This window comes from Coturnix japonica, chromosome 1, assembly GCF_054131305.1.
Source record: "Coturnix japonica strain WE chromosome 1, WE-NBRP24, whole genome shotgun sequence".
NCBI classification, from domain to species: Eukaryota; Metazoa; Chordata; class Aves; order Galliformes; family Phasianidae; genus Coturnix; species Coturnix japonica.
This window is the reverse complement of record NC_140663.1, coordinates 3,647,498-3,673,524: the sequence shown is the minus strand read 5'-3', so window position 1 is coordinate 3,673,524 and position 26,027 is coordinate 3,647,498. Positions and strand designations below refer to the sequence as shown.

The 26,027-nt window shown below is 42.5% G+C and overlaps 1 protein-coding gene across 2 annotated transcripts in view; it reads right to left on the bottom strand.

The window, feature by feature from the left end:
* Window positions 1-12,021: 12,021 nt before the first annotated feature.
* Window positions 12,022-26,027, bottom strand: part of TAF3 (TATA-box binding protein associated factor 3) — a 109,220-nt gene continuing 95,214 nt past the window's right edge. For both annotated transcript variants that reach the window (XM_015866803.2, XM_015866876.3), the window contains exons 5-7: window positions 18,517-18,772; window positions 14,922-15,028; window positions 12,022-14,148 (exon numbers count right to left, since the gene is read on the bottom strand). In XM_015866803.2, coding sequence (XP_015722289.1) covers window positions 14,034-14,148; window positions 14,922-15,028; window positions 18,517-18,772 — 478 coding nt within the window. In that variant the 3' untranslated portion in view covers window positions 12,022-14,033. The remainder of the gene's footprint in view (window positions 14,149-14,921; window positions 15,029-18,516; window positions 18,773-26,027) is intronic.

Below are 26,027 nucleotides of genomic sequence, written 5' to 3'. Positions count from 1 at the left end.
GGCATGGAACTGGCTGCCTGGGGCACTGGGCACAGCCTGAAGTGCCAGAGGTGCTCAAAGAGTGTTTGGACAACACTCTCAGACATAGAGTTTGAATGCTGACTTGATGCTATTTATGCTATCGATGCTTTCCAACTTGGGATATTCTATGATTCAGTGATTCTCTGTTTTTCAGTTAGCAAATAAAAGGAGAAAGAGGTAAAGCACCTTTAATCTTCATGAATAAGGGTGGAGAGGCAGTGGCACATATTGCCCAGAGAGGTGGTGGATGCCCCACCCTTGCAGACACTCAAGGTCAAGCTGGATATGATTCCGAGCACCCTGATTTAGCTGTAGGTGTCCCTGTTCACTGCTGGGGAGTTGGACCAGATGACCTTTAAAGGTCTCTTCCAACTCAGATGATCCTGTTTCTATGATTTTTTGTATTTACCATCAAACCCATACAAACATCCAAATTCAGTTCATGCTGTCCACCAGCTCCACTCCTCTCAGTGCCTTGGGCTGAAGGCATCACCTCTTTCTATCTCTGTTTAAAGGCAGCTAACCATCTCTGGATGCCCACATTTCCAACCCCCCCCCCCCTCCTCGCCAGGGGTTTTTGCAGCCACAGCACAGAGAAGGGTGAGGGATGGGCGCCTGCTCGGACACTACTGCAGCATCAGGGCTGCTGCGGATGTGAAAGAGGAGGAGAAGATGGCCCACGGTGATAAGCTCCCAGGAAATTTCTAAGGTGCCTCCTCCTCTTCTCTGTCCAGACAGCTCCAGCTACGGTTCAGGATCTTATCTCTCTGTATTGCTGCACTTCTCTGGCCTCCCTCCTACAGTGTCCTGTGCAAAACACGCTCCTAATTACACTGACCTGGCCCAAAGGTCTGATTCCATCTTCCTTCTCCTTCTGTCACAGGTTTCACTGGTTTTATCATCTATTTCATTTAAATTTTGTTGTTACCTCGTCAAAGCCAGGCAGAAGACATCTCAGCCCCTGATCCTCCCCTGTTTCTCCTTTTCATAGAACAGAATAGTATAATCATTAAGATAGGAAAAGACCTCTGAGATCACTTAGCGTAACCACTGACCCACCACCACCACGCCCACTGGACTATATTTTGTTTTTAGTTTGATTTAGAAACTAAAGCAACTGACCTTAGGCACTCAGTTCTTTTCCTAGGATACTGGGGAACTCTGAAATGCTGGGGAAGGCTGTGTGTCCACATAAGCTCAATTTCTGCAGTTGCATAAAGCCCTGAGCTTGGAGATCCACCTAGAGGAAAATATCTCCCAGCATCAAACCATCACTTTGAGACAATTGCAGTGTCCAAACCAGACCACGTGCTTGTTTACAAAGCTCCCATTTTGCAAGATATTCAAATAATTGGAGACAAAATGGAGATGGGGTTAAGCCTCCCAATCTGGCATTTATCTGGAGAATCGCTTTCTCACTCTGGTTCAACCACTGTGGAGGAGGGTGAAGCGTCACTGGTCCAGTTAACATAGCTCAGCATGGTTTATGGCACAGGGAAAAGCAATTCCTCTGCTAAAATGGTAATTAAGCAGTTTCTTTGTCTTTTGTTGTTGTTGCTTTTTCTTTTTCTGGAGAAAGCAAAGCCATGGATTCTCAGTGGTTGGTACTCATGATCTGATGTGCCCACTTCTCAAATCACCCATGGCTGAAGACTTGGTCCATCCATGGGACATTGCGGTGATGGGAGAACCCGAGAGAGACTGATCCTGCCACCAAGGTTGTGCTGCTCTGGAGATGCATCATCTCATGGCACTTCTCATTGTTTTCCCCCAAAATATCAAAGTTTTCTTAATCAAAACTCATTTCCTTTTTCCCCATCCTTTGCACCACCCAGCTTCCTGCTGCTGCTCTGGAACAGCTCCTTTCATGGAAATTCTCTTTCTTGCCTTGCTTGATACTAAAAAAAATATTCATAGGAAAAAAAAAACAACAACCCAATAACTTCATATGATTTCTGCTCACATTAAGCTCTTTCAGCTCACAGAGGGGTGCCTGAAACACACAGTGATATTCGCTTGCTGGGATGGTGCTGGGACTTTTGAGCAAAGCGTGGCAGGTATTTCTGAGCCCCCTGCACTAATTGATGGGCTCTCTATATATCATGCCAGATAAAGGGCTCTTGTGCAGTAAATGCTGATGTTTAGAACATCCTGATAGTGTTTTGTTAACAAGAAGATAACGGGAGAGCAAGATACGTTTGTTTAGCTGCCTAAAGATAAACCCAATGGGGTCTTTGTTAAGTTTTCATGACTGATGGCAGGTACTAAATACGATAAATAATACCCCAGATCCTGATTGGAGCTAGGGTAGTGCAAATTATAACCAATGGCACTGACCTGTGAGGGGGGACAGAGGGGTCGAGGGCTACAGGAATATGGAGGTGGGGTTATTTTGGGTGGCAGCTCCTGTTCCTGAAGAAATAGTGGCCCGTGATGGCAGGCTGCAAAGTGATACCTATCAGAAAAGTAAGGAAAGAAAAGAACATGGGCAATAACATGCTTGTGGAAGAGGAGAGTCATAGAAGTTGTAAAAACTCTGGGGAGAGGATGGCAATGCACACAGAATCATAGAATCACATAGGTTGGAACAGATCACTAAGATTATCTAATTCAACCATCAATCCATCCCCACTGTGCCCATTAAACACATCCCTCAGTGTCACATCTACACATTTCCTGAACACCTGCAGGGGTGGCGACTCCACTTTCCTTGGGTAGCCAGAGCAAATGCATAGCATATAAAATTGGCAGTGACCTCTTCTCCAGGGCTCCTCACCTGCTCAGCCATTACAAGATGCCCCAGAAAGGGTCTTTACCCATGTAGAAAAGCCATGCAAACATATCCAGTGGATGCTGAGAATCACCCTTCTTCTCCCTTCACCCCAGCAGAAGCTGAGTCAAGACAGCACACGCCTCCCTCCCCTGGTTCTCCTTCACCAGAGTGCTTATTAGCATTTCTCCCAAAACACGCCACTAATTGCAAGGTGGGTCGCTGTCAGCTCTCTTACATCAGCAAGACTTGTTATTGAGAGGCGACGTGGTCCCTGATTCACAGCAATGGGGAGGAGGAGAGGGGCACAACCTGCCACGCTTCCACTGATCGCACCAGGGGTGTCCTCACCAAAACACCAGCCAATGGCAAAGCCAAGGTAGATCTGAAGCTGATAACAATTAACCAGCAGGGGGAGAGATTCTCGGCACAACCAAAGCTAAGGAACCCAACAAGTTTTGGAATTGAGGCCATGGAACAACAAAACCCTCAGCTGCTGAAAGGGATTATAATTACAGCTCTATCTCCAGTACAATCTTCCCCCAGAAGTCGGTAATTTGCTCAGATTTTTGTTGTTGTTGTTGATTCATTCTTCTTGTCTCCTTTAGGAGAGGGATGGAGGAGACTGCAGGAACTGAACTGGGGTGATGCTAAATTCCAGCTTAGTGTTTTCTTGGTGCATACCACCCAGAGAGGGGACAAGGAGGGCTTGAGCCCTGGCTAAAACCTCCTTGTATGCTGGGTGTCTCAGCTCTTTTGCCAATGGAGATGAGATCATCCCACCTTCAACCACATCATTCTTCCTGATGGTCGCGTGTTGGCTGGATGCATGCACGGACATGGAGTTCCTGATGAAAAGGGGCAGCAGTGCTGTTGCAAGGCTCTGGCTGAGTAACCCAGCTCTCAGAATGTGATGGAGCTGTAAGAGATACTGAGAAAAGAAAGGGGATGAAGAACTTCTTTTTTTTTTACTTTTTCCTATTCTTTAGGGTTATTTTTTTCCTTCAATCATCAATAGCAACAGTGTGAGTGTATGTGTTCCTATCTTTTGACCAGCTCACTTTTTGCAAGGGCACCTGTAAGATTTGGCAGAAGGTAAACCTACTCCTGGCATTCATACTCTAAGCCTGGAATATCAAAACCAGCTCCTTTCCAGCTGTGTGTTCTTCCCGAGCGGAAATATTAAGAGGAGGGAGAGCTTACATCCAAGTCTGGACTGGATGCAATTAAACATGCAGAGCTCAAAACCTTGTAGACAAAGCAGAAATTCTGCTCTATAACAGGTTGGGAAGATTTGCTTGGACGTGGAGTTTCCATTGCATGAGCCTCTGTGCCCCGGCATTAGAGCCGGCCAAGAGCGATGGAGGGATGCAAATGAAAAGCTAGTGGGTCTTCCTGAGAAATCTTTGAACACACATCCAAAAAATGAATGTGTTTTCTTCTAATTAGGAGCGTTCGTTATATCTCGTGGCAATCTACAAAACAAGCCACATGCCGGTTATTGTTGGTACAAGCACAACAATTCTGACTGTGGGAAAAAAATATTTCCAGGCACGTAGGACACAAAACGTACTAAAGGCATTTTAATGGCACTTTAATTAATCTCTAGGCATATGTTAAGCAGAGAATATCTAAAAAGGTGTGTATGTGTGTGGGGGGTAGTAACGAAAGCTAGGACTCAAATCAAAAGATGCTTTAGTACCTGCAAAAGCTATTAAATATAATTATATTCATTTAGAATATCCCCACGCATTACAAAAAAAAAAATGGTAAACTGGAATGAAGGTTGCAAGCAAATCTCACCAAATCAAGGCTTAAAAATATATATGTATTTCAAAAGAATGTAGTGATTAGCATACGAACAAAAACAAACCTTGAATGAATTTAGAGTTAAGGTGAGACATGAAAAAAGAAATCCAAAGATTAAGTGTGGAAAATTACACTGGAGGCAGCTGAACCATCCCCACTTGGTGGCACTGGGAGAGGAAAAATGAATGTGGATTTAGAAACAGGGGGATGGAACCACAGAAATGGAAATGCCTTTTGCAGATGTGTGTTGGCTGATAGCACTTATCGCAACCGGATGGAGATCCTGATTTCCAGTTTGCTCACCATGCCATAGGTCTGACTAGACATAAACTCCATGACAAAGCAATCAGGGTTTCTACAGAGTCACTTGTTTTTGTTCGAGGGGAAATTAACCTGATTTTAACCAAAAAAGCAACACAGGTCCTGTCAGACACTTACAAGGGCTTTCCAGCGGTCACTTTGAATTGTATCCCAGTTGTTGTTGGAGGAGCATCAAGCACTCTTGAAGGAACCAATGTGCAAGTATTTCTCTGTGTTTTGCTTTGGAAGGACCTAGCAGAGGGACTGGACTCGATGATCTCTAGAGGTCCCTTCCAACCCCTACAATTCTGTGATTCTGTGATTCTGTGATCCTGAATTCTACGTGACTGTTATGTGGAGGTCTTGGCAGCTAACATTCACTTCTGCAATAAAAATTTAGTGTAAGCTGATGCCCCTGGTGATGGGTTCACATAGAGGTACCTGGAAAAGTACCTGGAGAACTACTCAAAGATGAACAAGGCCTGGAGTTGTACCTTGCAACAGATGTCACAATTAGAACAAGGATTAGCTGTTAGAAGGGACCTGAAGGTTAGAAAGCAGAACAAAGTTTCTTCTTGTATTGCTCAGTGGTTCTTCCCCTGGTGCTGTTGGCTGAGAGCAGGCACTGGTGTCACTGGTGTCATCTGCCTCAAGCTGAGCAGAGCTGGGAACTTGGAAGCACTCATTTCTCACTCATCTTTACCCCTACCATGCTCTGTGACCTGGCACAAATCACTTTGCTGCCCTGCTTTGGTTTCACTATTTTCAGTGCCAGCATAAAACAAATCCATCCTTGTTCTCAGCAAGCAATCAACTCCAGTCGACCTTTCTCCCAGCACATCTGATGGGAGCTACCACAGCTTTCAAGTCCTTCAGCCATTAAATTTATACCCATGCTGAATGGTTGTTTTTATTACTCTCAATTGGTCGCTGGTGGGACCATCCATACACCCGCCTCACCCAAAACTCATGCAAGTGTAAGCATAACATGGTGGGACAAGTTGTGCTGTGATGGCAAAGTTTGACTAGATGCTTCAGGAGGTCCACCTATGTACCTATGTCCTAAATTCCTATAAAGAGTGTTCAGTTGCATTCCCTGGCTGATGAGTGTGTTGCCAGCAGGAAAGAGACAGGTTGCTACCTGCTGTGGTCTGGTCTCTACCAGCTCCCATGCTCCTGGACACTGGAGATATGGAAGGGAAACCTCCAGCAGATGACAACAGCAGTTGTCTTGCACAGAGTGAGAAATGTGCAGTGTCAGATGAGTAAAAGTGAGGGATCCATCGCAAGCAGCACAATGCTTCTGATTGAGATAACTCAGAATGGAGATAAACAGCTGAATTACTAAGTCTGTGCAGAAAATGAGAGTACCTTGAGGGAGGGAGGGGAGGGGGAGGAGGCAATGCCAAGAGCATGCTTAGCTCTGAAATTATTTTGCAATGGGTGCATCCAAGGCTGGTTTCATACCAGATGTTCAAGTAATACTATTTGGTAAGTGTTAACTCTGTGACCAACGTACATGATCCAGCAGCAAGAAGAAAAACAAAGACATGATGGAGCTTTGCAGCCATTTAAGCATGGCTTTGGTAAACAAAGCCGGTTTAATACTCACAGGAGCCTCAGGCAGGGGCTAAGGCACTGGCTCCTCCCTCCACCCACCTGCACACTGGATGACTTGTACAAAACTTAGCCCAGTGGGAGCCCCAGCATTTAACTTGGTCCCCCTGCATTTATCATCCACCACCCTCCTTCCACAAGACCAAACCAACACGCTTGGCTGTGCTTGTAAACACAGCTGGACCATCAGGCGAACTGAAAATTAGGAATCAGAAAGTCATCCCAAGATCTGTAAACTGTTAAAATCCCAGGGAACATTTTCCAGCAAGCTGGTAGAGTGTGGCCTTGCCAACACGGGCACCTGGGTGTGGGAAGAATGTTGGCAGGGCGATGAACTCATTAAGGTGGAGCTCTGTCACCACCTCCTGAAGGAATCTGAGATGAGCCCATCACACTGCTGTACCCTTGTGCAACCGAGTGTAGGAAGGATCAGTCACTGGAGCTCGGCGCTGCCCTGCTCTACATGCTGAAGTCAACGCCACCAGGAGAAATAAGAGCCCTTTCCATGTAAGCAAACTGATCCGGCTGATATCGAGTGACTCATTAACGGCTTACAAAACTTAAGTAGACCATAGCGTTACTCTCTAGTAGTGGGAACTCCTCAGCTCGAAAGGAGGATTTGATACTTGCCAAAAACTCACCTTGGGCCTAATCATCGTTAGTAATAGCAGATCTGCCCTTGGAGGTGTTTGCGAGGAGTTACAAGCTGCACCTGCTCTGAGGAATTAATTCTTTTTCCAAAGATCCTGGGCACAGAGACAAGTTGGATATGTAGAGTGAAATGATGGACTCCAAACTTGTAATGCAAGCGATGAGAGGTGAAGATCTGCTCCTGAGCAGTTCCTAAGCTGGACAAACGCTTTTACTCAACTGTGCTTTTTCTCAGTTGCTCATCACATTTCACTCTCTGTGCTGCTCTCCACCCCTTTTTCCATCCAAGCCCCCAAAACATTTAAAATAGCCCACGCTGATTAGATTCATTTGGGAGAAAATAATCTTATATTTGGAATAAGAGTTGCAGAAGCCATGTTGACAAATCCGTGATCGTAGGTGTACATCAGAATACAGTTGGTTGGCTTTCCAGGCTGCAAGGACACATTGCTGACTCATGTCCATCTTGCCATCCACTATTCATGTACATAATTTTCAGGATAGCAAAATAGTTAATCTTAAGAGCATCTGGAATCGCTGAGTAGAACTTACCCATCCTCTGGCCTCCACAGATCGCATCTCTGAAGGACGCTCACTGCTTCAGCTTAAGACTTTGTACAACTTATTGTTAAATTCCCTAAATAGCATCTCATGTGTCCAAAATGGTGAATATACTCTGTGGGATTATTTTTTTTTCATCAGCCCAAAGCAACTCTGAAACCGAAGAAATGCAGCATTTGGCCATTAGCAACTGGGAGGTTTGAAAGGGTATGATGCTACAAATCCAGCCTTTTAGAGAGCAGGGAGCACTAAGAGTCGATGGTCGAGCTGGGTTATTAGATACTGAGGCAAAAAAAAATGGATTTTGGGGTTGACTGAGCATCTGTCTTTGCAGAAAATATAGAGAACAACAGCATCACTTCATTCTCAGCATCTTAATACACGCCAGCTCCAAGCTCTAACTCAGGCATTTCACAGCCCACAAAGCCCAGAGAAGGCAGCTATTGTATCAGTTATGAGAGGTAGATTTTGGTGTCCCCAAAGTAACTTTAACCAAAAAGCTGTTTCTCAGATAAATCCTACCAGATAACCCTGGAAGCAAAAAAGGGCCAGTAATAGCAAAAGGCAACAGGTGAGGCATTGGAACAGGTTGCCTGGGGAAGTGAAGGACTCGCTGTATCTGGATGTGTTCAAGAAAAAGGGTAAATGTGGCATTGAGGGACATGGTGTAGTGCTCAAGGTGCGGGTGGGTTGACCATTGGACTAGACGATCTTAGTGGTCTTTTCCAATCTTCATGATTAATGAAAATAAGGCTTTGATGTGAGGCTGGTCAGGCTCCAAATCAGCCAGTGAGGAGAGGGATGGATTCGTGTTGGAAAACTTCTTGGAATAGGGACAGTTACAAAATGGAAAGCCGAGGGACCTGTCTGTTTCAGTAGTGCAGTAGATGGCTTTCAGTACTTAAATCCCATTGAAAACACAAGTGCAGAGAAAGGTTGAACTGAGGAGCAGGTCCAAGGACAGATCTTGCACGGAAGAAGCTCCAAATAGCCCTGATGTTGTGAGCACTGGGTGTTAACAGAGAGATGAGTGATTTAACCCATGGGAATCCCTGGTCTCTCTTTGCAAGATAAGCATAAGCCTTGGTCTGGGGCTGAAGCTGAGCTGCAGAACAGGAAACATAATCCATCTCCTGTGGATGGAAACTTGGACATGCACAGATCTTGTGCCCAAACCCTCCAACAAAGCCATGCCAGAGCTGAGTTTCTTAATAACAAGAGCGTATTTCTCCCTTTGAATTCATTCAATGGCTATCATGCAGAGAACAACCTCTTAGCAGATGTGTACACCTAATATGACTATTCTTACAGCACTCATTCTAATAAGTACTGTAGATGACATCTCAATTAAAAACGAGCAATTGCACACAACTTCCTGCCCCTATTTCTTAATTTGCTTCTGCATAAGGAAAATAAATATGCAGTGGTGTTACCTGAGCTGACTCACACATAACCTGAATGACAAATTTTCAGACGTTACAGCAAATACTGCCCAGTCCCAAGGCTCTCCTGCACGCAGCAGTGTCCACATTGGGGGCCACAGGGGGTATCAGGGCATGGGCAGGTGGGATCCTGCCAAACGAGTCCTATGGTGAGAAATGATGGGTGTCAGAAATCCTGCGTCATGGTTGGGTGTCAAAACCACTCTGGTTGAGGGAGGAATCAAGGGAAAAGAGTTTCTAATTTATGAAACACATTCCTGCTCCTGACAGATTATTAAATCTACACTTCAGTTGTTTGTTTGTTTGAATTTTCTCTCTCCTCTCCTCTCCTCTCCTCTCCTCTCCTCTCCTCTCCTCTCCTCTCCTCTCCTCTCCTCTCCTCTCCTCTCCTCTCCTCTCCTCTCCTCTCCTCTCCTCTCCTCTCCTCTCCTCTCCTCTCCTCTCCTCTCCTCTCCTCTCCTCTCCTCTCCTCTCCTCTCCTCTCCTCTCCTCTCCTCTCCTCTCCTCTCCTCTCTTCTCCTCTCCTTAGAAAAATATGTGTGGAAGATCTTCTGCCTATCGTGAGTTCAGTTGACATTTTATTGGTTTAAATGGTGCGAATTGGCCACATGTCTCAGTGAATGGCTGCAATAGCTGGCATTTAAACACTTCGGCTTGCATCGGCCAGGTAGGAGTCACTTGCTGACCACAAATCTCCCATTACGGTGTCCTCTGCCATCCTGCACACAGGGATTAATAGCAGCTTTCTGCTTTTTAGGTTAGAGCTGATCCAAGAGGGCCCAAGAGAAAGGGAGAGATTCCTAAATAGCATGACTGACAAGACTGTGAAGAGGGAGTTTATTCAGAGCATTATCTAACTCATTCTTTGGCGAAGGAAACTCATCTACTTTCGAGACTTAAACTTCTAAAGAAAACTGCTATGATCTAAAGAGATTGGCCATAAAACTATTTGTACTGAAAACTTAGCCAGCACGCCTTTAGTGAACTTCATTCATTAACATTCTTCCTGGCAAGGTTTCCATATCTCAGCGTTCATTTTATACTTTAATTTGGTTAGTAGGTCTTTGTTTAATCGTCCTATTGAAGGGAGAACAAAGAAGGTTTAGGTGATACAGTGAAGCAATACACTATATTTTATCTCTGGAAAGCCCAGACAAAGTCAGCAGGCTCTGATACCCTCTGATTCGTTGTTTTATTTTTTACTTTTTTTTCCTCTTCCAGGACATCACAAATCAGTTGCGGAGCATAAAGATCCTCACTGTACTGAGCTGCGGACACCTTCAGAAGAGAAACAACTTGTCAAGCAGAGAAATGATGCTTTGAGCACGACATACAGCCCCGAAGGAAGATTATCTCCAGAAAAGTGCATCTCCATTACTGCAGGGATGGATGTTCTGCATTTATATCTCTGCCCTCCAATAAAATCTGTAGTCAAGATGTATATATATATATATATATTTCCATTTCTGGGTTTTCTGCTTCCTGTCTCCATATTTATATCACAGACTTTCTTTTTTATCTGGGGGAAAAACAACTCATTAGCAGTGATTTGCTCAAGGAATATGACATCGGGCAGTGAGGATGTGGCATTGCTGTTTTCTCCATCAACCTGCAGGTATAGGCTGCTCTGAGGAAGACTTAAAAACTAGCCAGGATAATAATAATAAAAAAGAGCTGTTTCCTGATAGATGTAGCTGCTCACTATCCCTGAAGCTGGCAGAGCGCGAGCGGGGAGCAGCTCAGCTGCTGTAAGCTGACACAACTCCAACTGACTCCCAACTGACTCCAGATAGAAATCTGGCCCTACAGTAAAGGCAGGATTCAACAAGCTTTTCTCACGGAATAGCTTTTGCGCTGTTTTCTGGAGTATTTCCTACCAATACGCATCGTGTCGCTTAGAAACACTCCATTCCACACACCGGTAAAGGGGATTGTTGCACCTGCCTTCTCTTTATATGAACACCATGACAGTGTGTTGCCTACCCATTGAAATCCCTAATTCTCCACTTCCTAAGCTTTTCGGATGGCTTTGTTCATAAACTTCCAACTGGCTGTGGAAAGAGATGCTTTCCAGTGGCAGTGCTCGCATCCATCACAGAGCCACTCTCCCAGACAGGAAAAGCAGTCAGACCTCTGATGCTCTTCCATGCAGAGCAATGAGCAAAGCAACCACTGGCCACCATAAGTGTCACCCTCTCACTGGAGGAGGGTGCTGTAGGCCAAAATCTAAATCACAACCAGACTCGGAGGACTAAAAATGCCTGAACGTAAAGTGAACAAACAAACAAAACAGCCCTGATTCTGTCAGAGCTTATAAAAACACAAAGGAAATAACAAGCCATGAGATTATGGAAGCAAATGCAAAGACTTCAGTCTTTTATTTTGTTTTATTTTTATTTTTTCCTGAGGAAAGAAGGTCCACACCCACCCTGTGCTCAGAGGTCAACCATTTTTGGAAGCCAATTGCTCTTTTATGCCCCCCCAATTCCTGGTCTACACCAGCGTAAAGTGAAAGGGGAGTCAGGCTCTTCACGGCTGCTGAACGAGGTTGCTCCGAAGCGATGACCCGGAGGTGAAAGGCCCCTTCTCCTGTTACTAATCCCATGAGCCACACAAGCCTCCTGAAAATGATTCTTTGGTTTTATTACCACCGAGGTCATTTATGAAATCATAAAACTCTGGGTAGGAAACCAAGCTGGCAGGCAGCAGAAATGCACGGTCACAGAGATCTCTGTCCCACGGTAGGAATGGTAAAAGTTCTGCCCTTCTTCCACGCGGCCTTGAATAATTCAGTTCGTTAAATGTGAGAAGTTGTGATTAACTGAGCGGAGGAGGAAATGGATAAACAACTTACCAAAAGCTAGTTCTTTATTATTGCAACCAGAAATGACCAAAGACTGCATATTTTGTATGTCTGCATATTACACGTGGAGAAAAACAAGAATCAGGTTTGAAACATTCAACAATTCCAAACAAAAGATAGCAAACCCAAGAACTTTCTTGACTAACACACGGACTGGTAATTACCAGGGACAGAATATAAATGAAGTGGCATTGAACAAAGAAGGTAACAGTGCACTTTTAATAAACCAATTTCATCCATATCTCCACTGATTTGCAATTTAACAGTTCTATCAGCAAAGCCTCATTTCCCTAACTAGACCGGGATGTTTAAAAACATGACTAATTTGTTCTCATTAATATCAATTTGGATGCATTTAAAAAATAACCCTTGATATCTGTGCAACAGGCTAAAGGGCCGTATGCTCAAACCTCAGATGCTTCTCACTGTACAGTCTGAAGTATAAATATCCCCAAATGAATCAAGTCTAAATGCTCTCTACGGCATCAGAAACAACGGATCTCTCTTCTGCTTCCTTTTTCTTGATTTATTCTTATGTTTTGCTTAGCTCTGAGACCCACAATGTCTAATACTGTTTGTGTTTCTTTTTCTCTCTCTCTGTGATTTTTGCCCTCATTTAAAATACAGCTCATATTCATTTCCAAGGGGACGCACAAAGCAGAGCAATGTGTCTCTTGGTCTTAATGGCAGCTGGCACATCTTCCACCCCAATGCAAGCCTGGCCATTTTGGCAAACTCAACACCACTTGTTAAAAAAAAAAAAGGAAAAAAAACCTCACACACACAAAAAAAAGCTGAGCTCCAGCTACAGATTAACACAGTGGAGCTACCATTAAAAGTGCAGAGCCCCTGGCCTAAGCCCTCAATTCAGAAGGCATTTAAGCACATGTATAACTAAGTGTGGGAACAGTCTCCTTGAAGGCAATAGGATTACTCACTTCTTAAGAAGTTACCACATGTTTAAGTATCTGAATCAAGGCCTAATTATGGTGCTGGTTGACTTCTCGTGCGCGCACCACTGGGGCAGATCTCGCCAATCCCTTAAAGCCACAAGGACAAGCGTGTGTCACACAGGCTTTTAATAGCTGCTAGGTTTGTCTTCTGAGGCAAACAAAAATAAAAATCCTCATGCCCTAAAAAATAAAAAGATACTTTATAAATATCAGGTATTTACACGTGTGAAACTCTTTCAATGAGAGGTGGCTTTATGCACCTGTGAAATGTACAAGCAATGAAACGGCACACAGACTGAGACTAAAAAAAAAACCAAAACCAAAGTATAAAATATATTACAGGTCCACCGAAATAAATTCACACGGGAGGAAAAAAACCAAAACTGACACAATAGAAACTTTTCTTTTTAAAAAATAGAAGATATATCACAAAAGCTTGAATGTGTTTATTTTATGTTAGTACTAAAAATCAAGGGAAAAAAGCTTCTTATATTCTTGTCACAAAAATATTTACCAGCCACTTTTTATTTCCACGTTATGATTATCTGGCTCAGCAGGAGTAGAGGCTGAACTGCACCCAGACTAAAGAAATCATTCCAGAAGGTTTTCTAGGTTTACAACTTACTGCAATTTACATTTTCTTCTCCTCTCATCACCTTACTGCAAAGGTTTCAGAGGAATAAAAAACAAATCAAGAAAGAATAGGACAGCTATCTGTATTTACAACATTCGTCTTTGTTGCTGCCGAGCCACAGGAGCGGTGCCATTAACTACCTAAGTCCTCACACCGCTCTGTGCAAAAACGGCCCTCCGTAGGTGAAAGACAGCATCAGAATGTACCCAAATCCACCCCCCCGGGCTCGCACAGACTGAGAAACGCAACAGCCCCCAAACGGACAACGGATCCTTGCCCCCGATTCACTCCAGAGTCAAACCCATAACACCCGGTGACGGAGGGTGAGACGCGAGCACACCGCATCCCTCTGCGACGGAGTCAGGGCAGAAGCGCTGAAGCGACTGCATGACTTCAACCCACGGCCAAGTCTTCAGTGTGCTCTGTGCTTCCTTTTCTTGTGTTTTTTATCCTTCTTCTTGTTGGCACACTTGGAGCAGAACCATTGCATCTCTTCTGGGGGTGCAGCCGTAATTCCGACGCAAGGCCTGCGGAGGACAGGAAAACACCATGTCGTCTTAATGTTATTGCTATTTACTACCCAAATAAATCAAACCTTTCAGTGAGATAGATGGGATCTGGCCTTCTACATGTCCCCCCAATTATTCTAGCAATTATCATCACACTGATGAATATTATGACCTAGAATAAACGCAAAAAAAACTTGCTTTGACACAAAACAAAAATGTGTTGAAAGGACTCTCCAGTGAGAAATCACTTTAACAGAAAACATGACAAAACATGATAGATTTAAAAGAATTTCAAATGCTTATTTAACACATCTGCAAAAAACAAACAAACAAACAAACAAAAAAACCCTTATGATTTTACGTAGCTGTTAACAAAATGCCTGAGAAGTGATTAATTCCCTCAAACCATTTATGAGAGCTGACGTTTATATTACTGCTCATACAATACCCCACAACTTGAAATGTCTATCTGTATATGCCGTGCTCATAGTCCTGCACTTCTCACAAAATTACTGGAATCAGCAATATTTCCTGGTCCTTTCAAAAACAAACTGTTATCACCAATTCCCATTAATTAAAGTAACGCTCCTTCACAGTTTAAAATCTGCTTTTTCAGATTCCAGAGAAACAGAGATAAAAGTATCTCCCAGAGGATTAAATTGGACACAGCAAAGCCATTCAAATACTCCCAGCCTCATGAACAACAACAACAACAACAACAAAAAAGGTTTTAATAATACAGCCACAATCTGCAAGGGAACGGCAGAACAGGATGGATGAGAACAACTTACCAGTGATACCAATCATCGCAGTCATCACAACCTATCATTGGACTGCCATCATCTGGCTTGTTACAGCCAGGACAGAACCAGATCTGGTTACCCCATTCATCTCGGATCTGATGCAAAGAAAAGGAAAGTTAGTTGGTTTTCAGGGCTAAGCAGGCAGCAAAATCAATCTTCAAAGAAAGAAAAAAAGAAAGAAAGCAGTTTGTTGTTTATCCAACAAAGCTTTTCAATACTCACTATCCTTACATATGAATTCTCTTGTTGCGCGTGTTCAGAATTATGTTTTAATTGATTTTTCTTATCCTGCACAGGACAGCAAAAGCATGCATTTTTCCCGCATTGTCCTGTAAACCAGCAAAGCCAGTTATACCACCCGACCTATGCACAGTCATTCACATATAGCAGACAGGGCTTAGTGACACAATTCCTTCTCTGTCTATACTAACACGACCAGAAGACTTTTAAAATTCTATTCTGTTAATGGCAAGAATGGGCTACAGCAGGCTCTTGTGTGAGATAACAGTCTTATATGCATGTAACATATACAGTGCCATGTGTATATATTGCTTTATTACTTATTAGCCAAAGTCTTCAACTCAACTAGCTGATAAGATCAGGATATAAAAAAAGTTGTTACTGAGTAACTTTCCATTCCCCTTATGACATTTATGCCACGGTACCATTTACTAAAGGGTAAATGAAACAAGAGAGGCAGATCATTTACAGTATTAGACGGCTGCACACTGGATTTATCATATTCAGAATTATATATAAAAAGTTAAAATTTATATCCCGCTAAAGCTGTATTTGTGTTTTTAAGTTTCAAACACTTTAATTGTTTTGTTTTACGGACATGAAAAACATCGTAAAGTCCATTCAAAAGAGTGCAGAATAACATTATGAAGTACAAAATGTCTGCAGTATTACCCTGATTTCATCATTTCTTCATGGAGATTTGCACATTATAGCCAAACCTCAAAAATATGAACCATTTTGCTCTCAGCTTTTGTGCATTAGTGCAGTTACACATATCTAAGACAATAACTTTTTGTTATCTGCAGAGCTTACAAACGTGGTATTAGAAAGCAGTAGATAAAAATCCCCAAATGCTCTTAGGGGAAGTAAAAAAAAAAAAGCCAATACACGGTGGTCTGTACATCTTACACCACTGCCAGGAAAATCGATAGGAATATACCAAAGCTGCAACCAACACATCACTCTTGACTGACTCCTCTTAAAGCCCTGAATTTTTTTGTGATCTTAAACTCGAAAATACAAAGCCCAGGAATATTAAGCAGGGAAACAATCCCTTTCTAACAGCAACGTGCAGCAGGCAATGTCATACGACACACTGAATTTTAAAGCTCACTGCATTGATCATTCCTATCTACACCATCTGCTCTTCACTTGTGGATGCCGATGCTGGGCAGGTGCCCCACCTGGGTGCTGCCAGTGTTAGACAGTGCTGCCTGATGTTGCTCCACCAGAAAATGGACTTTCTAACTTTTCCAAACTTAATTTTCTAAGGGGATGCTTTTCTGCAGAATGCAACCTCAGGCTTTTAGAAGATCATGGGTTGGAGAGGGGCAGGGTGCTCTACATCCTCTGCAACCTATCTGGATTTGTTAAACAAGAACTTGGACTGCTGAATAAGGATGTCAAAATATTGCCTAACTTCTTTTTCCTTAATGGGTTGTGGAAGAAGGGACAGTATGTGACTGCTGAATGCTATTTTAGTACAAACCACTTAGAGTTAACGATCAGAACGCATTTACTGAGATACTATCCTTCAAGGAAACCCCACATCATATATTTTAACTATAACATCGTCCTTCTGTCCTTCCCTGCGGAAGGGAGTTGTGTTCCTCTGTCATACTGGCTCCAATCCTATCTCTAGAAGAGCTTTCCCATGTGATCTTGGGAAAGTTGTTTCATCACTCTATGTCCTGATTTCCCTCCACAGGAGAAGCTATTTAAATTTATTAATTATCCTTATTATTTTTTTCTTTTTCCCAACCTCTCTTCCAGCTTTTTAACTTAGAAACTTCTCACATCAGGAGTCTCTCTGCCTGCAAATGTACTTGGATCCCAACACAGTAAAGCCCTGGTTTCAACTGCAAAAGAAAAAACAAATAACCCAGAGCCTACTGAATAGAATTCTCCAAATTCTCCCTAAGGCACTAAGAGCCTTACCACTGAAACGCTGGCCTTAGGAAAAGTTACAGGCTTTCCTTCCTTAAACACTCATCACCTCTAAATTACTTGCCTTGAACGCTCACTGGGGAAAATTGGATGTAGTACAATATTTAGAAAACGTTTCTTTCCTAGAGTGAATTGCAAAGCTTCTGGACACTACTGTAACAAGTAAGGGTGACATCGCACTTATGCTGTGATAAAGGAGGTGAGGATGCATATCCTTCATCCCAAAGATATGCACAGCCTATGTGAGGTAGTCGAATACTGTAACCAACTCTGGAGTGAAATGTAGCAGCTGTTTAAATAGAGACCAGTAACATGATACAGCAGTTTAAGTCAAGCAGGGAAGAGCACCTTCTCCATTAGAAACAGCAGGGTAGATTTACACTAAGAATCATTATAAAAACAGGAAGGAGAGAGAAAAAAAATTAAAAAAAGGAAAAGAAAAAATCATGCATGCATTGCAACTGAAGTACAGAAAGCTCTGTAATGAAAGCAAGTTTCAGGTGTTTTAAATGGTGTGAGCTTTAAACTGGTACCAGCTATAGATAAGCAAGGTGTCACCATCCAAGCTGGAACTTAGCCAGGTCAGGGAGGATTACAACACTGCTACTATTGTTGGTGGTATCTGCTGCTCTTCGGTGATTAGAAATGGCAGGACTACCACCTTACACTGCATCTAGAGTAGAAATTTTCCATTGCAGAACAGTCTTAGCCCTGCCCAGAGGTGTGTCCATGCTCAATGTAGCCCCTTTATCAAGTTGGAAGGGAGACTAGGATGGGGTCCTAGTCAGCCTGATCTAGTGGGCGGTAACTCCATCCATGGCAGGGGGGTTGGAACTGAATGGGCTTTAAGGTCCCTTCCAACCTAAGCCATTCTATGTGGAGTAATTAAGAAGTTTTAATGGTGCCAAAGAGAGGTCAAGTTCAGAGCAAATGTCTGCAAACTCAGATGCACAAACGTGAGGTTTCTGTATGTTGGAGAAAGCAGGATAGAGAACAGTGCACTCTGCACATTTCAAATGAAGGCTAAGTTAGATTCTTCTGCCTGACAGCAAAATCTATGGCGAGTTTGACATTTGAGGTTTCAATTCAGAGCTACGAAAGTATCTATAAAGAAAGTCACCTCCAAAAATATATGCTCTAGGTGAAAATTCTAAGTGGGATACTACTGGACTTGTTGGAATTAATGTAAATGTTGAGCTGGGAACACAGAAAAAAAAATAGCCCAAGTAATAGTGTTTTAATTATTAACCCTTCCAAACAAGTGTATGGAAGCAAGGGCCAGAGCAGACAGTAACATCACAAGTCCAGTGCCATCAGTTTGATGAGTCACCATGAAGCTCAACAGTTCAGGAGATGAATGTCACTGGAACAACACATCACAGCACGTGCCACCTACCACGTAAGTACTGACGGTCTCAGTCACCACGCTCCTAACGGGTGCTTTGGAGCCTCCAGCTGCAGAGACAGCTGGGGACGCTGGTGGAAGTAGAGCAGGTGAGACTGTAGGCTGTGGAGGAGCAGGAGCTGGAGCTGGAGGAGGGGTGACGTGCACAGGAGCTGGTACCGGTGATGGCACGGGTGGAGGTGTCTTGGGTCGGCTCACAGGAGTAGCAGGTTTGGCCTCTGGGGCTGGCACCACTTTGCTGATGACTCTGTAGGACCAAAAATGGGGATCGTTAAGAGTTGATGGGAAAGCAGGCAATGGTCGATCACTGGGTAGATATAAAGAAAATATAGTACAGCTAATTCACATCACCTTTAAGTCAGCAAAGAGGCTGTTTCAACCAAACACAAGGACCGCTCTTATTGCCACATCCATCCACAGATCCTGACTACAGGACAGGATGAAGTACAGAGCTATTACAAAGTGAGTGCCAGGACAGCCTGAACCACTCTATAGCCCGCTGTCACATAAATATCCTCTGTGGCTTTACTAAACCTTGTTTCGTTAAGTTTTATTACATTAGCTCAATTTGTGGGAAATATTAGAAAGGAAAGTCAATCAGCTGTGAACAGCACTGATTTTAATCTTCAAACTGCGAGACGATATCATCCTCTTAAGATTCTACATTAGGGGGTTCTGCAAATATTTGCTAGTTTGGTATTTCTTTCCTCAAATGTTTACGCAATCAGCAGTAGATCTAGTCAGGACAAATAAATGACGCACACTATACGGTCTGCAGTTAAAATATTGCTACTTACTCGAGTAGCTGAAGTAGACAGGATGTAGCTCTAGTAAATACAAAGTATAGAATAATCTTGCTCAGGAATGGGGACGCATGGAGGACCCAATATTTATTAACGAATGTTAGTATATAGTGTTATTGATGTGCACACATTTTAACAGATGAGGCCCTTTACAATAAGACCATGGACTAGAAACACAGTGAGAAGCAAAAGGACGATTTAGAAAACAAAACAGAAAAACCCCAAACAAAACACTGGATGGGACTATTTGTTTTTACCACATTTTGGTAAATCATTTAACTTATTTACATTTGAATGGTAACTGTGGGAGTACAATTAATTTGCGTAGGGGACTAGAGGAAGAAGGAAAATTAAAGAAAGGTTACACATTCCAGAGAGGAGGACATCTAAGAAAGCCAGAAAAAAAAAAGAAGGAAAGAGGAAAACCATGACGAAAATCAAATTGGAACCACTCCTGAGAACCAGGGGAGAAAAGCCAACCTCCACCGTCGGTAGGAATTTTACAGGCAACTTCAGAATTTATTGCAGCTCTCTTAGGATATTCAAAAGGCAGTATTGATAGGATCAGAGAATTTCAAGTCAATAATCCAAGTCATCAATTGAGAAAAAAGTTGGAACTACTCAGTATTTAAGGCTTGGCTGAGATAACAGTGTTTTCTCCCCGGATAGGCTACTTGCACTACTAAATCAGAACGATGGAAGATTTTAGGAAAGAGAAAACAGAGCAGTGGGTTTGGGAGTCTTGATTAGTCTGACAACTTTATCAACTCATCAGCCTTCTGAGACCTCATGTAAGTGACTTTTAGAAGAAAAACAAAACTAAGCAAGTTTAGAAACACAGAGAGGAGCAGAATCTAAAAGCCATTAGGTGATTTTCCAGGCCATGTGCTACACTGAGGAAATGCATACCACTTCATGTTCCAGCTGTTGTTTCAGATACCTGATTTGGGAGCTCAGGTTTTTCACATGTGTCAGTAAGGCGAGAGACTGAGTCAAAATACAGCACTCCTAACTCACTGTATGTAACTCACAGAAGGGAGGAGGTCCCACTGTCACGTCATCCTAGGAGCAACCTACACATCAACGCCAGCAAACCTTCTCCTACTAGTGGAGCACATTGTAAAAGTCACTTTTCTCCCACCAGGAAAGTTTTCTCTTTGGCTCTTGGATGTCTACGATGAACTTCTGGATCAATGAAAATCTTAGCATTTGGCTCACTGGGGCTCCTGACAGACTGGGCACTATGGATCTGATGCATAAAATCTCTGAATAACTGAAGTTGGAAGGCACCCACACATATCACTGAGTACAATTTATGACTCCACACAGGACTACCCAAAATTCATACCCTGTGTCTGAGAGCATTGTCCAAATGCTCCTTGAACTCTGACAGATTGGTGCCATGACCGCTGCTCAGGGCAGCCTGTCCCATGCCCACCACCCTCTGTTGCAGAACCTTCCCCTATCAGCCCTCTGAGCTGCCAGGGCACACTGCTGACTCATACTCCAGTTCTTTGGTACCTTCTGTTGTTCACTGTTCCCAAAGCTGAATGTCTAAGACCTTGAGGGTGGACAAAGCTCCCATGGCCTGCAAAGTCAATTTGTGACTTGCAAACCACCTCTTAATGAAAAAATAAAAATAAAAATCTTAGCATTAATAAGGGAGGGGAGAGATGAGGAGCAACCTATTTGGCCTAGTCAAAGCCATTTGTATAGATTCAAACATTATTATTTCCTATGCCCCCATTTCTACCCTGCTCCAAGTAAACAAAGTCCTGCTACGAGTTCTTTGGGGAGTCAGTCCTTCCCTAGTCTGGACTAGGAAATATATTAGCTAAAAGAATTTTAAACACAACTTTACACACAATGTAAACAGTTTAAGAGAAGAATTAGCTAATACAATTTGAATAAGAGTGACCATGCCCAACTTAAGTATTAAATGAAATTATAGAGTTTCCCGGTCAGATAAAGCCATGTTCTCCTCCTGAACAGGGTCTTCGAAAGCCACTCTGATAATGACTGCAGAAACTGCAGGGGACATCACAAATGAAATCTTCAAAAACTACAAATATTCATTAGTGGGTGACACATGCTCATTGATTGGCTGGCTTGCTTGAAGCATGCAATTAAGACATGTTCAGTATATAGGGCAGCTTGTTTATCTTGATTTTTAGAACTCAGTTATCAAAACGGGAGATCGGCATTTTGGAGCATGCTTGGCCCTACCACTCCCTTGGGCTAATAAAGTTCTGAGACTTAAGACTCCAGAGTGGAGAAATGAATGGCTTTGTGCTACACTATTAGAGGTGATGGGGTAATCTCAGAGAGGGTGGTTGGGCCTGTCCTCCTTCCTGAAAAAGGGGCTTGCACACACAGCAACAGAGAGGTGGGAAGAAATCAAAGGGAAATAGCAGTCCCACGACTAATAATTAATGTTACTTCAGACTTGGAGAGAAACCTGATATCAAAACAGTATGTAAATGATGGCAAGATTTATGAGATCTGTTTTACAGACAAGAACAGTGAGGCACAGAGCACGCTGCAGGTAGGCGGTACTCACTACAGAAAAGCTTCAGTGCTACTGCTACTGAGGTCCATGTTAGCATTTAAACTGCACATTTGGACATCACCATACCTATATTGCCATATTCCTTGCTTTTCCAAATCATTGCATTCCTTCCAAATGTGCTTCCAAAATCAAAGCTTTTGTGTTACAAGTCTGGAAGTACAATATTAAGTGAGATGAAAATATCCCTCCTCTCCCCTCCTCATAGTTCAAGGTCCAAAATCCCTAAAACCAAGGCTGGATTCATAATTTTTCGTGGTAATCAAACACAAATGAACACCAATCACCACCTACACACTTAGAGTCCCAAGATCAGAATTACACTTCTCTGCATGCTGCTTGCCTGGCAATGTATCACATGCATATTCTGCACTGAAAGATAAAAATCAAAGCTGTTTTTGAATCAAAATAGTTCCCTTAGAATGAAGAGGTGTGAGAAAACCCTTGGAATAGATGTGGTAACAAGAGCCTCCATAAATCATAACTAAAGGCTACCACTCCCTTAAAAAGAAGAAGAAAAAAAAAAAAGAATTAATGTAAATACTGTGTATCTGGTTGTGTCCAACCCAAATTCTCACTGGATTTCTCCTTAAATACTAACAGGACTGTATTTCTTACAGAACCTCAGTGTATTTATAATTGAACACATGTGTTGATAACAAGTTTAAAGTAAACCTCTTAACAATGGCAGAGTTAATGAAATCCCATTTTCGTCATTACTCCAGGGCAATCACTCTGTTCATATAAGACAGATCCAAACCCAAGTGGTAAGAAAACTGTGTTGGCTCACAAGATCTCTACTGAGATCTTTGTGTCATGACAGGTCAGTCAGCTTATAATCGCTTCTAACTGGCATGAGCTGTAACATGCTACATCTGGAGCAAAATGAGGCTCCAAGGTGTGAAATAGTTTCCTATCTTTGGAAGTAATTTATTTGATTTCATTTTGACCCTTATGGCTGAAAGCCCCATTGACTGCTTCACATAAACAGAGGGAAAAGGCATGTGCATCGAAAGGAAATGTCTTTTCAAAAATAGGATATGAGCCACAGAGCTGAATGATTGCTATGGGTGATAGGCTCCAAAAAAATATGCCATAGCAGTACTGAGAAAGGTATGGTCCAGAATTGCACAGGCTTTGCCTAGAAGAGGAACAGCATTTCTAAAGCTCTAATTGTTTTCCAAAATCAGGACCCATTTTAAAGCAAGGAGCAGGAGCTCAAGGTCCTTTGTATGCAGGAAAAGATCACCACCAACTATACCAATGCAATTATAACCAGCACAACTGCCACTCACGTTATTTTTCTCTATTAGTGTTGATATTTCCTCATTGATACAGGTTCTTCAATGCGAGAAAGTGAGGTGACGTCACTATTTTGATTACTGAGAAATCTCACACTCGTAACTGAGATAGTTCCACTAGGAAAAAAAAATATGAAATACTCTAAGACCTATGGGTAAAAGTGTCAAAAACACCCAGGGGAATTAGGAACATTTCCATATGGTTTAGATTCCTCACAGATTAGAGGAGATTTTGAAAATTTTATTCCAACCCTGGAGGAGAATCGGTGTAATTTAAGCTCTGTAATGTAAGCTAATTCCCATATTACTCTTAGAAAGGGAAATTTAGTTTTTATCTCTCTTATGCCCTGCTGAATATTTTATTCTGTGCAAACAAGTCATATTGGCAAATAGAAGCTCCACAAATATGCGCTATGACCAGCTCGCGTGCTTGCAGAGTGCCAAAATGCATCAAACCTCCAGCCAAGCCTCTAGCAATTTTGCAAGTGAAAAGACTTCAATATGTAACCTTGAAATACTAATAAAAACGTATTTTTATGTGATTAATTGCTTGCAATGTTACATTCTTCTCTATCAAAGAGAACACGTATTTCAAACACCACCCATTTACGTGGACTTCATCTGGCCTAATGTAGGTGGCAGAGGGTCTGTGCAAGTATACAGGGCTTTGATGGTGCCCAAGGAGCTCATTCTTCATTTCAACACTATAGCAAAACCCTGCAAACACCCCTTCCTGGACAAATGAATCTAGTAATTTCAGAGGCAGTGTGTCACCTAATCCCATTCACAAGTTTACTGAGCCTCATCTTAAAACCAGTTAATCTTTTTGTCCCCACTATTACCCTGTTTCAGGATCTCCCTGCTCTGGTGGCACAGAAACCTCTTCTAATTTCCAGTCTCCATTCATAGCCAATTAATTCCCATTTGTTTTTGTGCCAACATTATTCTTTACTTAAATAGCTTTCTCCCTCCAAAATGTTTATTTGCCTGATGTGCTTGTAGCCAGCAATCATATCCCCTCTTCACATGCTAGACAAAACACACAAAGTTGTTCTCCAATCCTATCATAACACAGGAGCCTCACGCTCACCCTGACAGTGCTCCCCTTTACATCTGTACTCTTACAATTCACTGTTCCTGAACACAAGCAGTGTTCAAGAACTGAATATAACATTTTAGATGAATTATCAACAGGCTCTCGTGTGACAGCTGACACACTTCCACTATCTCAGCTAAAATTACCACTTGCAATGCATCCTATGGTCACGCTTGCATCACATTGGTAACTGTCATTGTACAGTCAACTAATGACCCCTCACCCACTTAATTCACCTACTGTAGTGATACACCTACTGACCAGCTCTTTATTTCTGGCTGACATTTCTTTTGGTGCTCTTCAGATACAACACCTCAACGGCATTTCCTCCTTTATTGAATTAAAAAGGATTTTTTTCCCTTTCCAGTTCTTTCTAGACAACCATCAGGACCTCAGTTGTACAGATGTGTTCCTTCAACCTCATTGACAAAAAATGACATCAGTGACTCCTCTCCACTGTAGCTGAGACTTTCCCTTGGAGGGGATGTGATTTGATCAAGCACTCAGCAACTACTTCCTCATGTACTCCAAGACTGGGATGTGGAGGTGGTCACTCTTGGTGCTGAGATGCATGGCAAAAAAAGTCAGCCCTTCCCAGTTGCAGGAGGATTGCCAAAGGGACCATGCTAAGCTAGAAAATCAGTTGTTTTATCAAAGATTGATATCAAGTTGGCTTAACACAGTTTACTTTCATTTTGTGTTTTAGCCCGTTTATTTCCAAGCTTTTAAATAGCTCTTCCTTCAAAACTTGTCATTAATTGTACTGCTTTGGCAGGCACCTAGAACACTTTCCCTTTCTTCTTCAGCATTTCTATTTTCTCTTTTATATTACTTATTAAAACAGATATAACCAACAATAATTTTAAAAATACAACTGAATGTATTCAAAAATTACTTGTCCCCTAGTCTGTAAATTCACAAGCCAGCTATTTTGTGACTTAGAAGGAAGATTATTCCCCCTTTTTTTTAATACACCAGTGTGCAAAAATCCCTATATTTCACTTCTTGATCTATTAAAGTTAACCTTCACCATTGTCAATCTACTGCCACAATTCCTCTTGTCCCAGTTCTCAGTACAGGGGAGAATGAACATAGGACTGAAGATGCTGGAACAGGCTCCCCGGGGCAATGGGCATGGCCCCAAGCTGCCGGCATTCAAGGAGTGTTTGGACAACACTCTCAGACACAGGGTTTGAATCATGGGTGGTCCTGCATGGAGCCAGGAGTTGGACTTGATAAACTTTGTGGGTCCCTTCCAACTTGGGATATTCTGTGATTCTGTTCTTGGCTCATACTTGCATTATCCTTCACCTCCTCTGTGTCTTCATTTCCATGGCTCTCCCTTCTTTTCCTATTTGCTCAATATCCCTTGCAACATTTAATTCAGCTTGGCTTACGGCAAGCCTCACATACCCCCACATTCTTTTGCTTTGAAGATGTAACCTCTTTGCTAACAGTCTTTTTCTCCTAGAGGTTAAGATGCTTATTCCCAAAACACATTTTGAAGAAGTTACTGATAAATGTATTCATTTCCTGCAAGCCTTCCCTTTCCATAGGCAGACATTACCACTTCTGAATCCATTAGGTCTTCAGTCCAGCTGACTTTATCTCTTTTGGTTTATGGACATTTGCACTCTTGAAATTGAATTACAGGTTGTCTACTGTTTATTTTTCCATTACTTTAAGTGAAACAGAGTTCTGTCCGTGGCCTCCATCCTCTGTATCTGTTACACCAG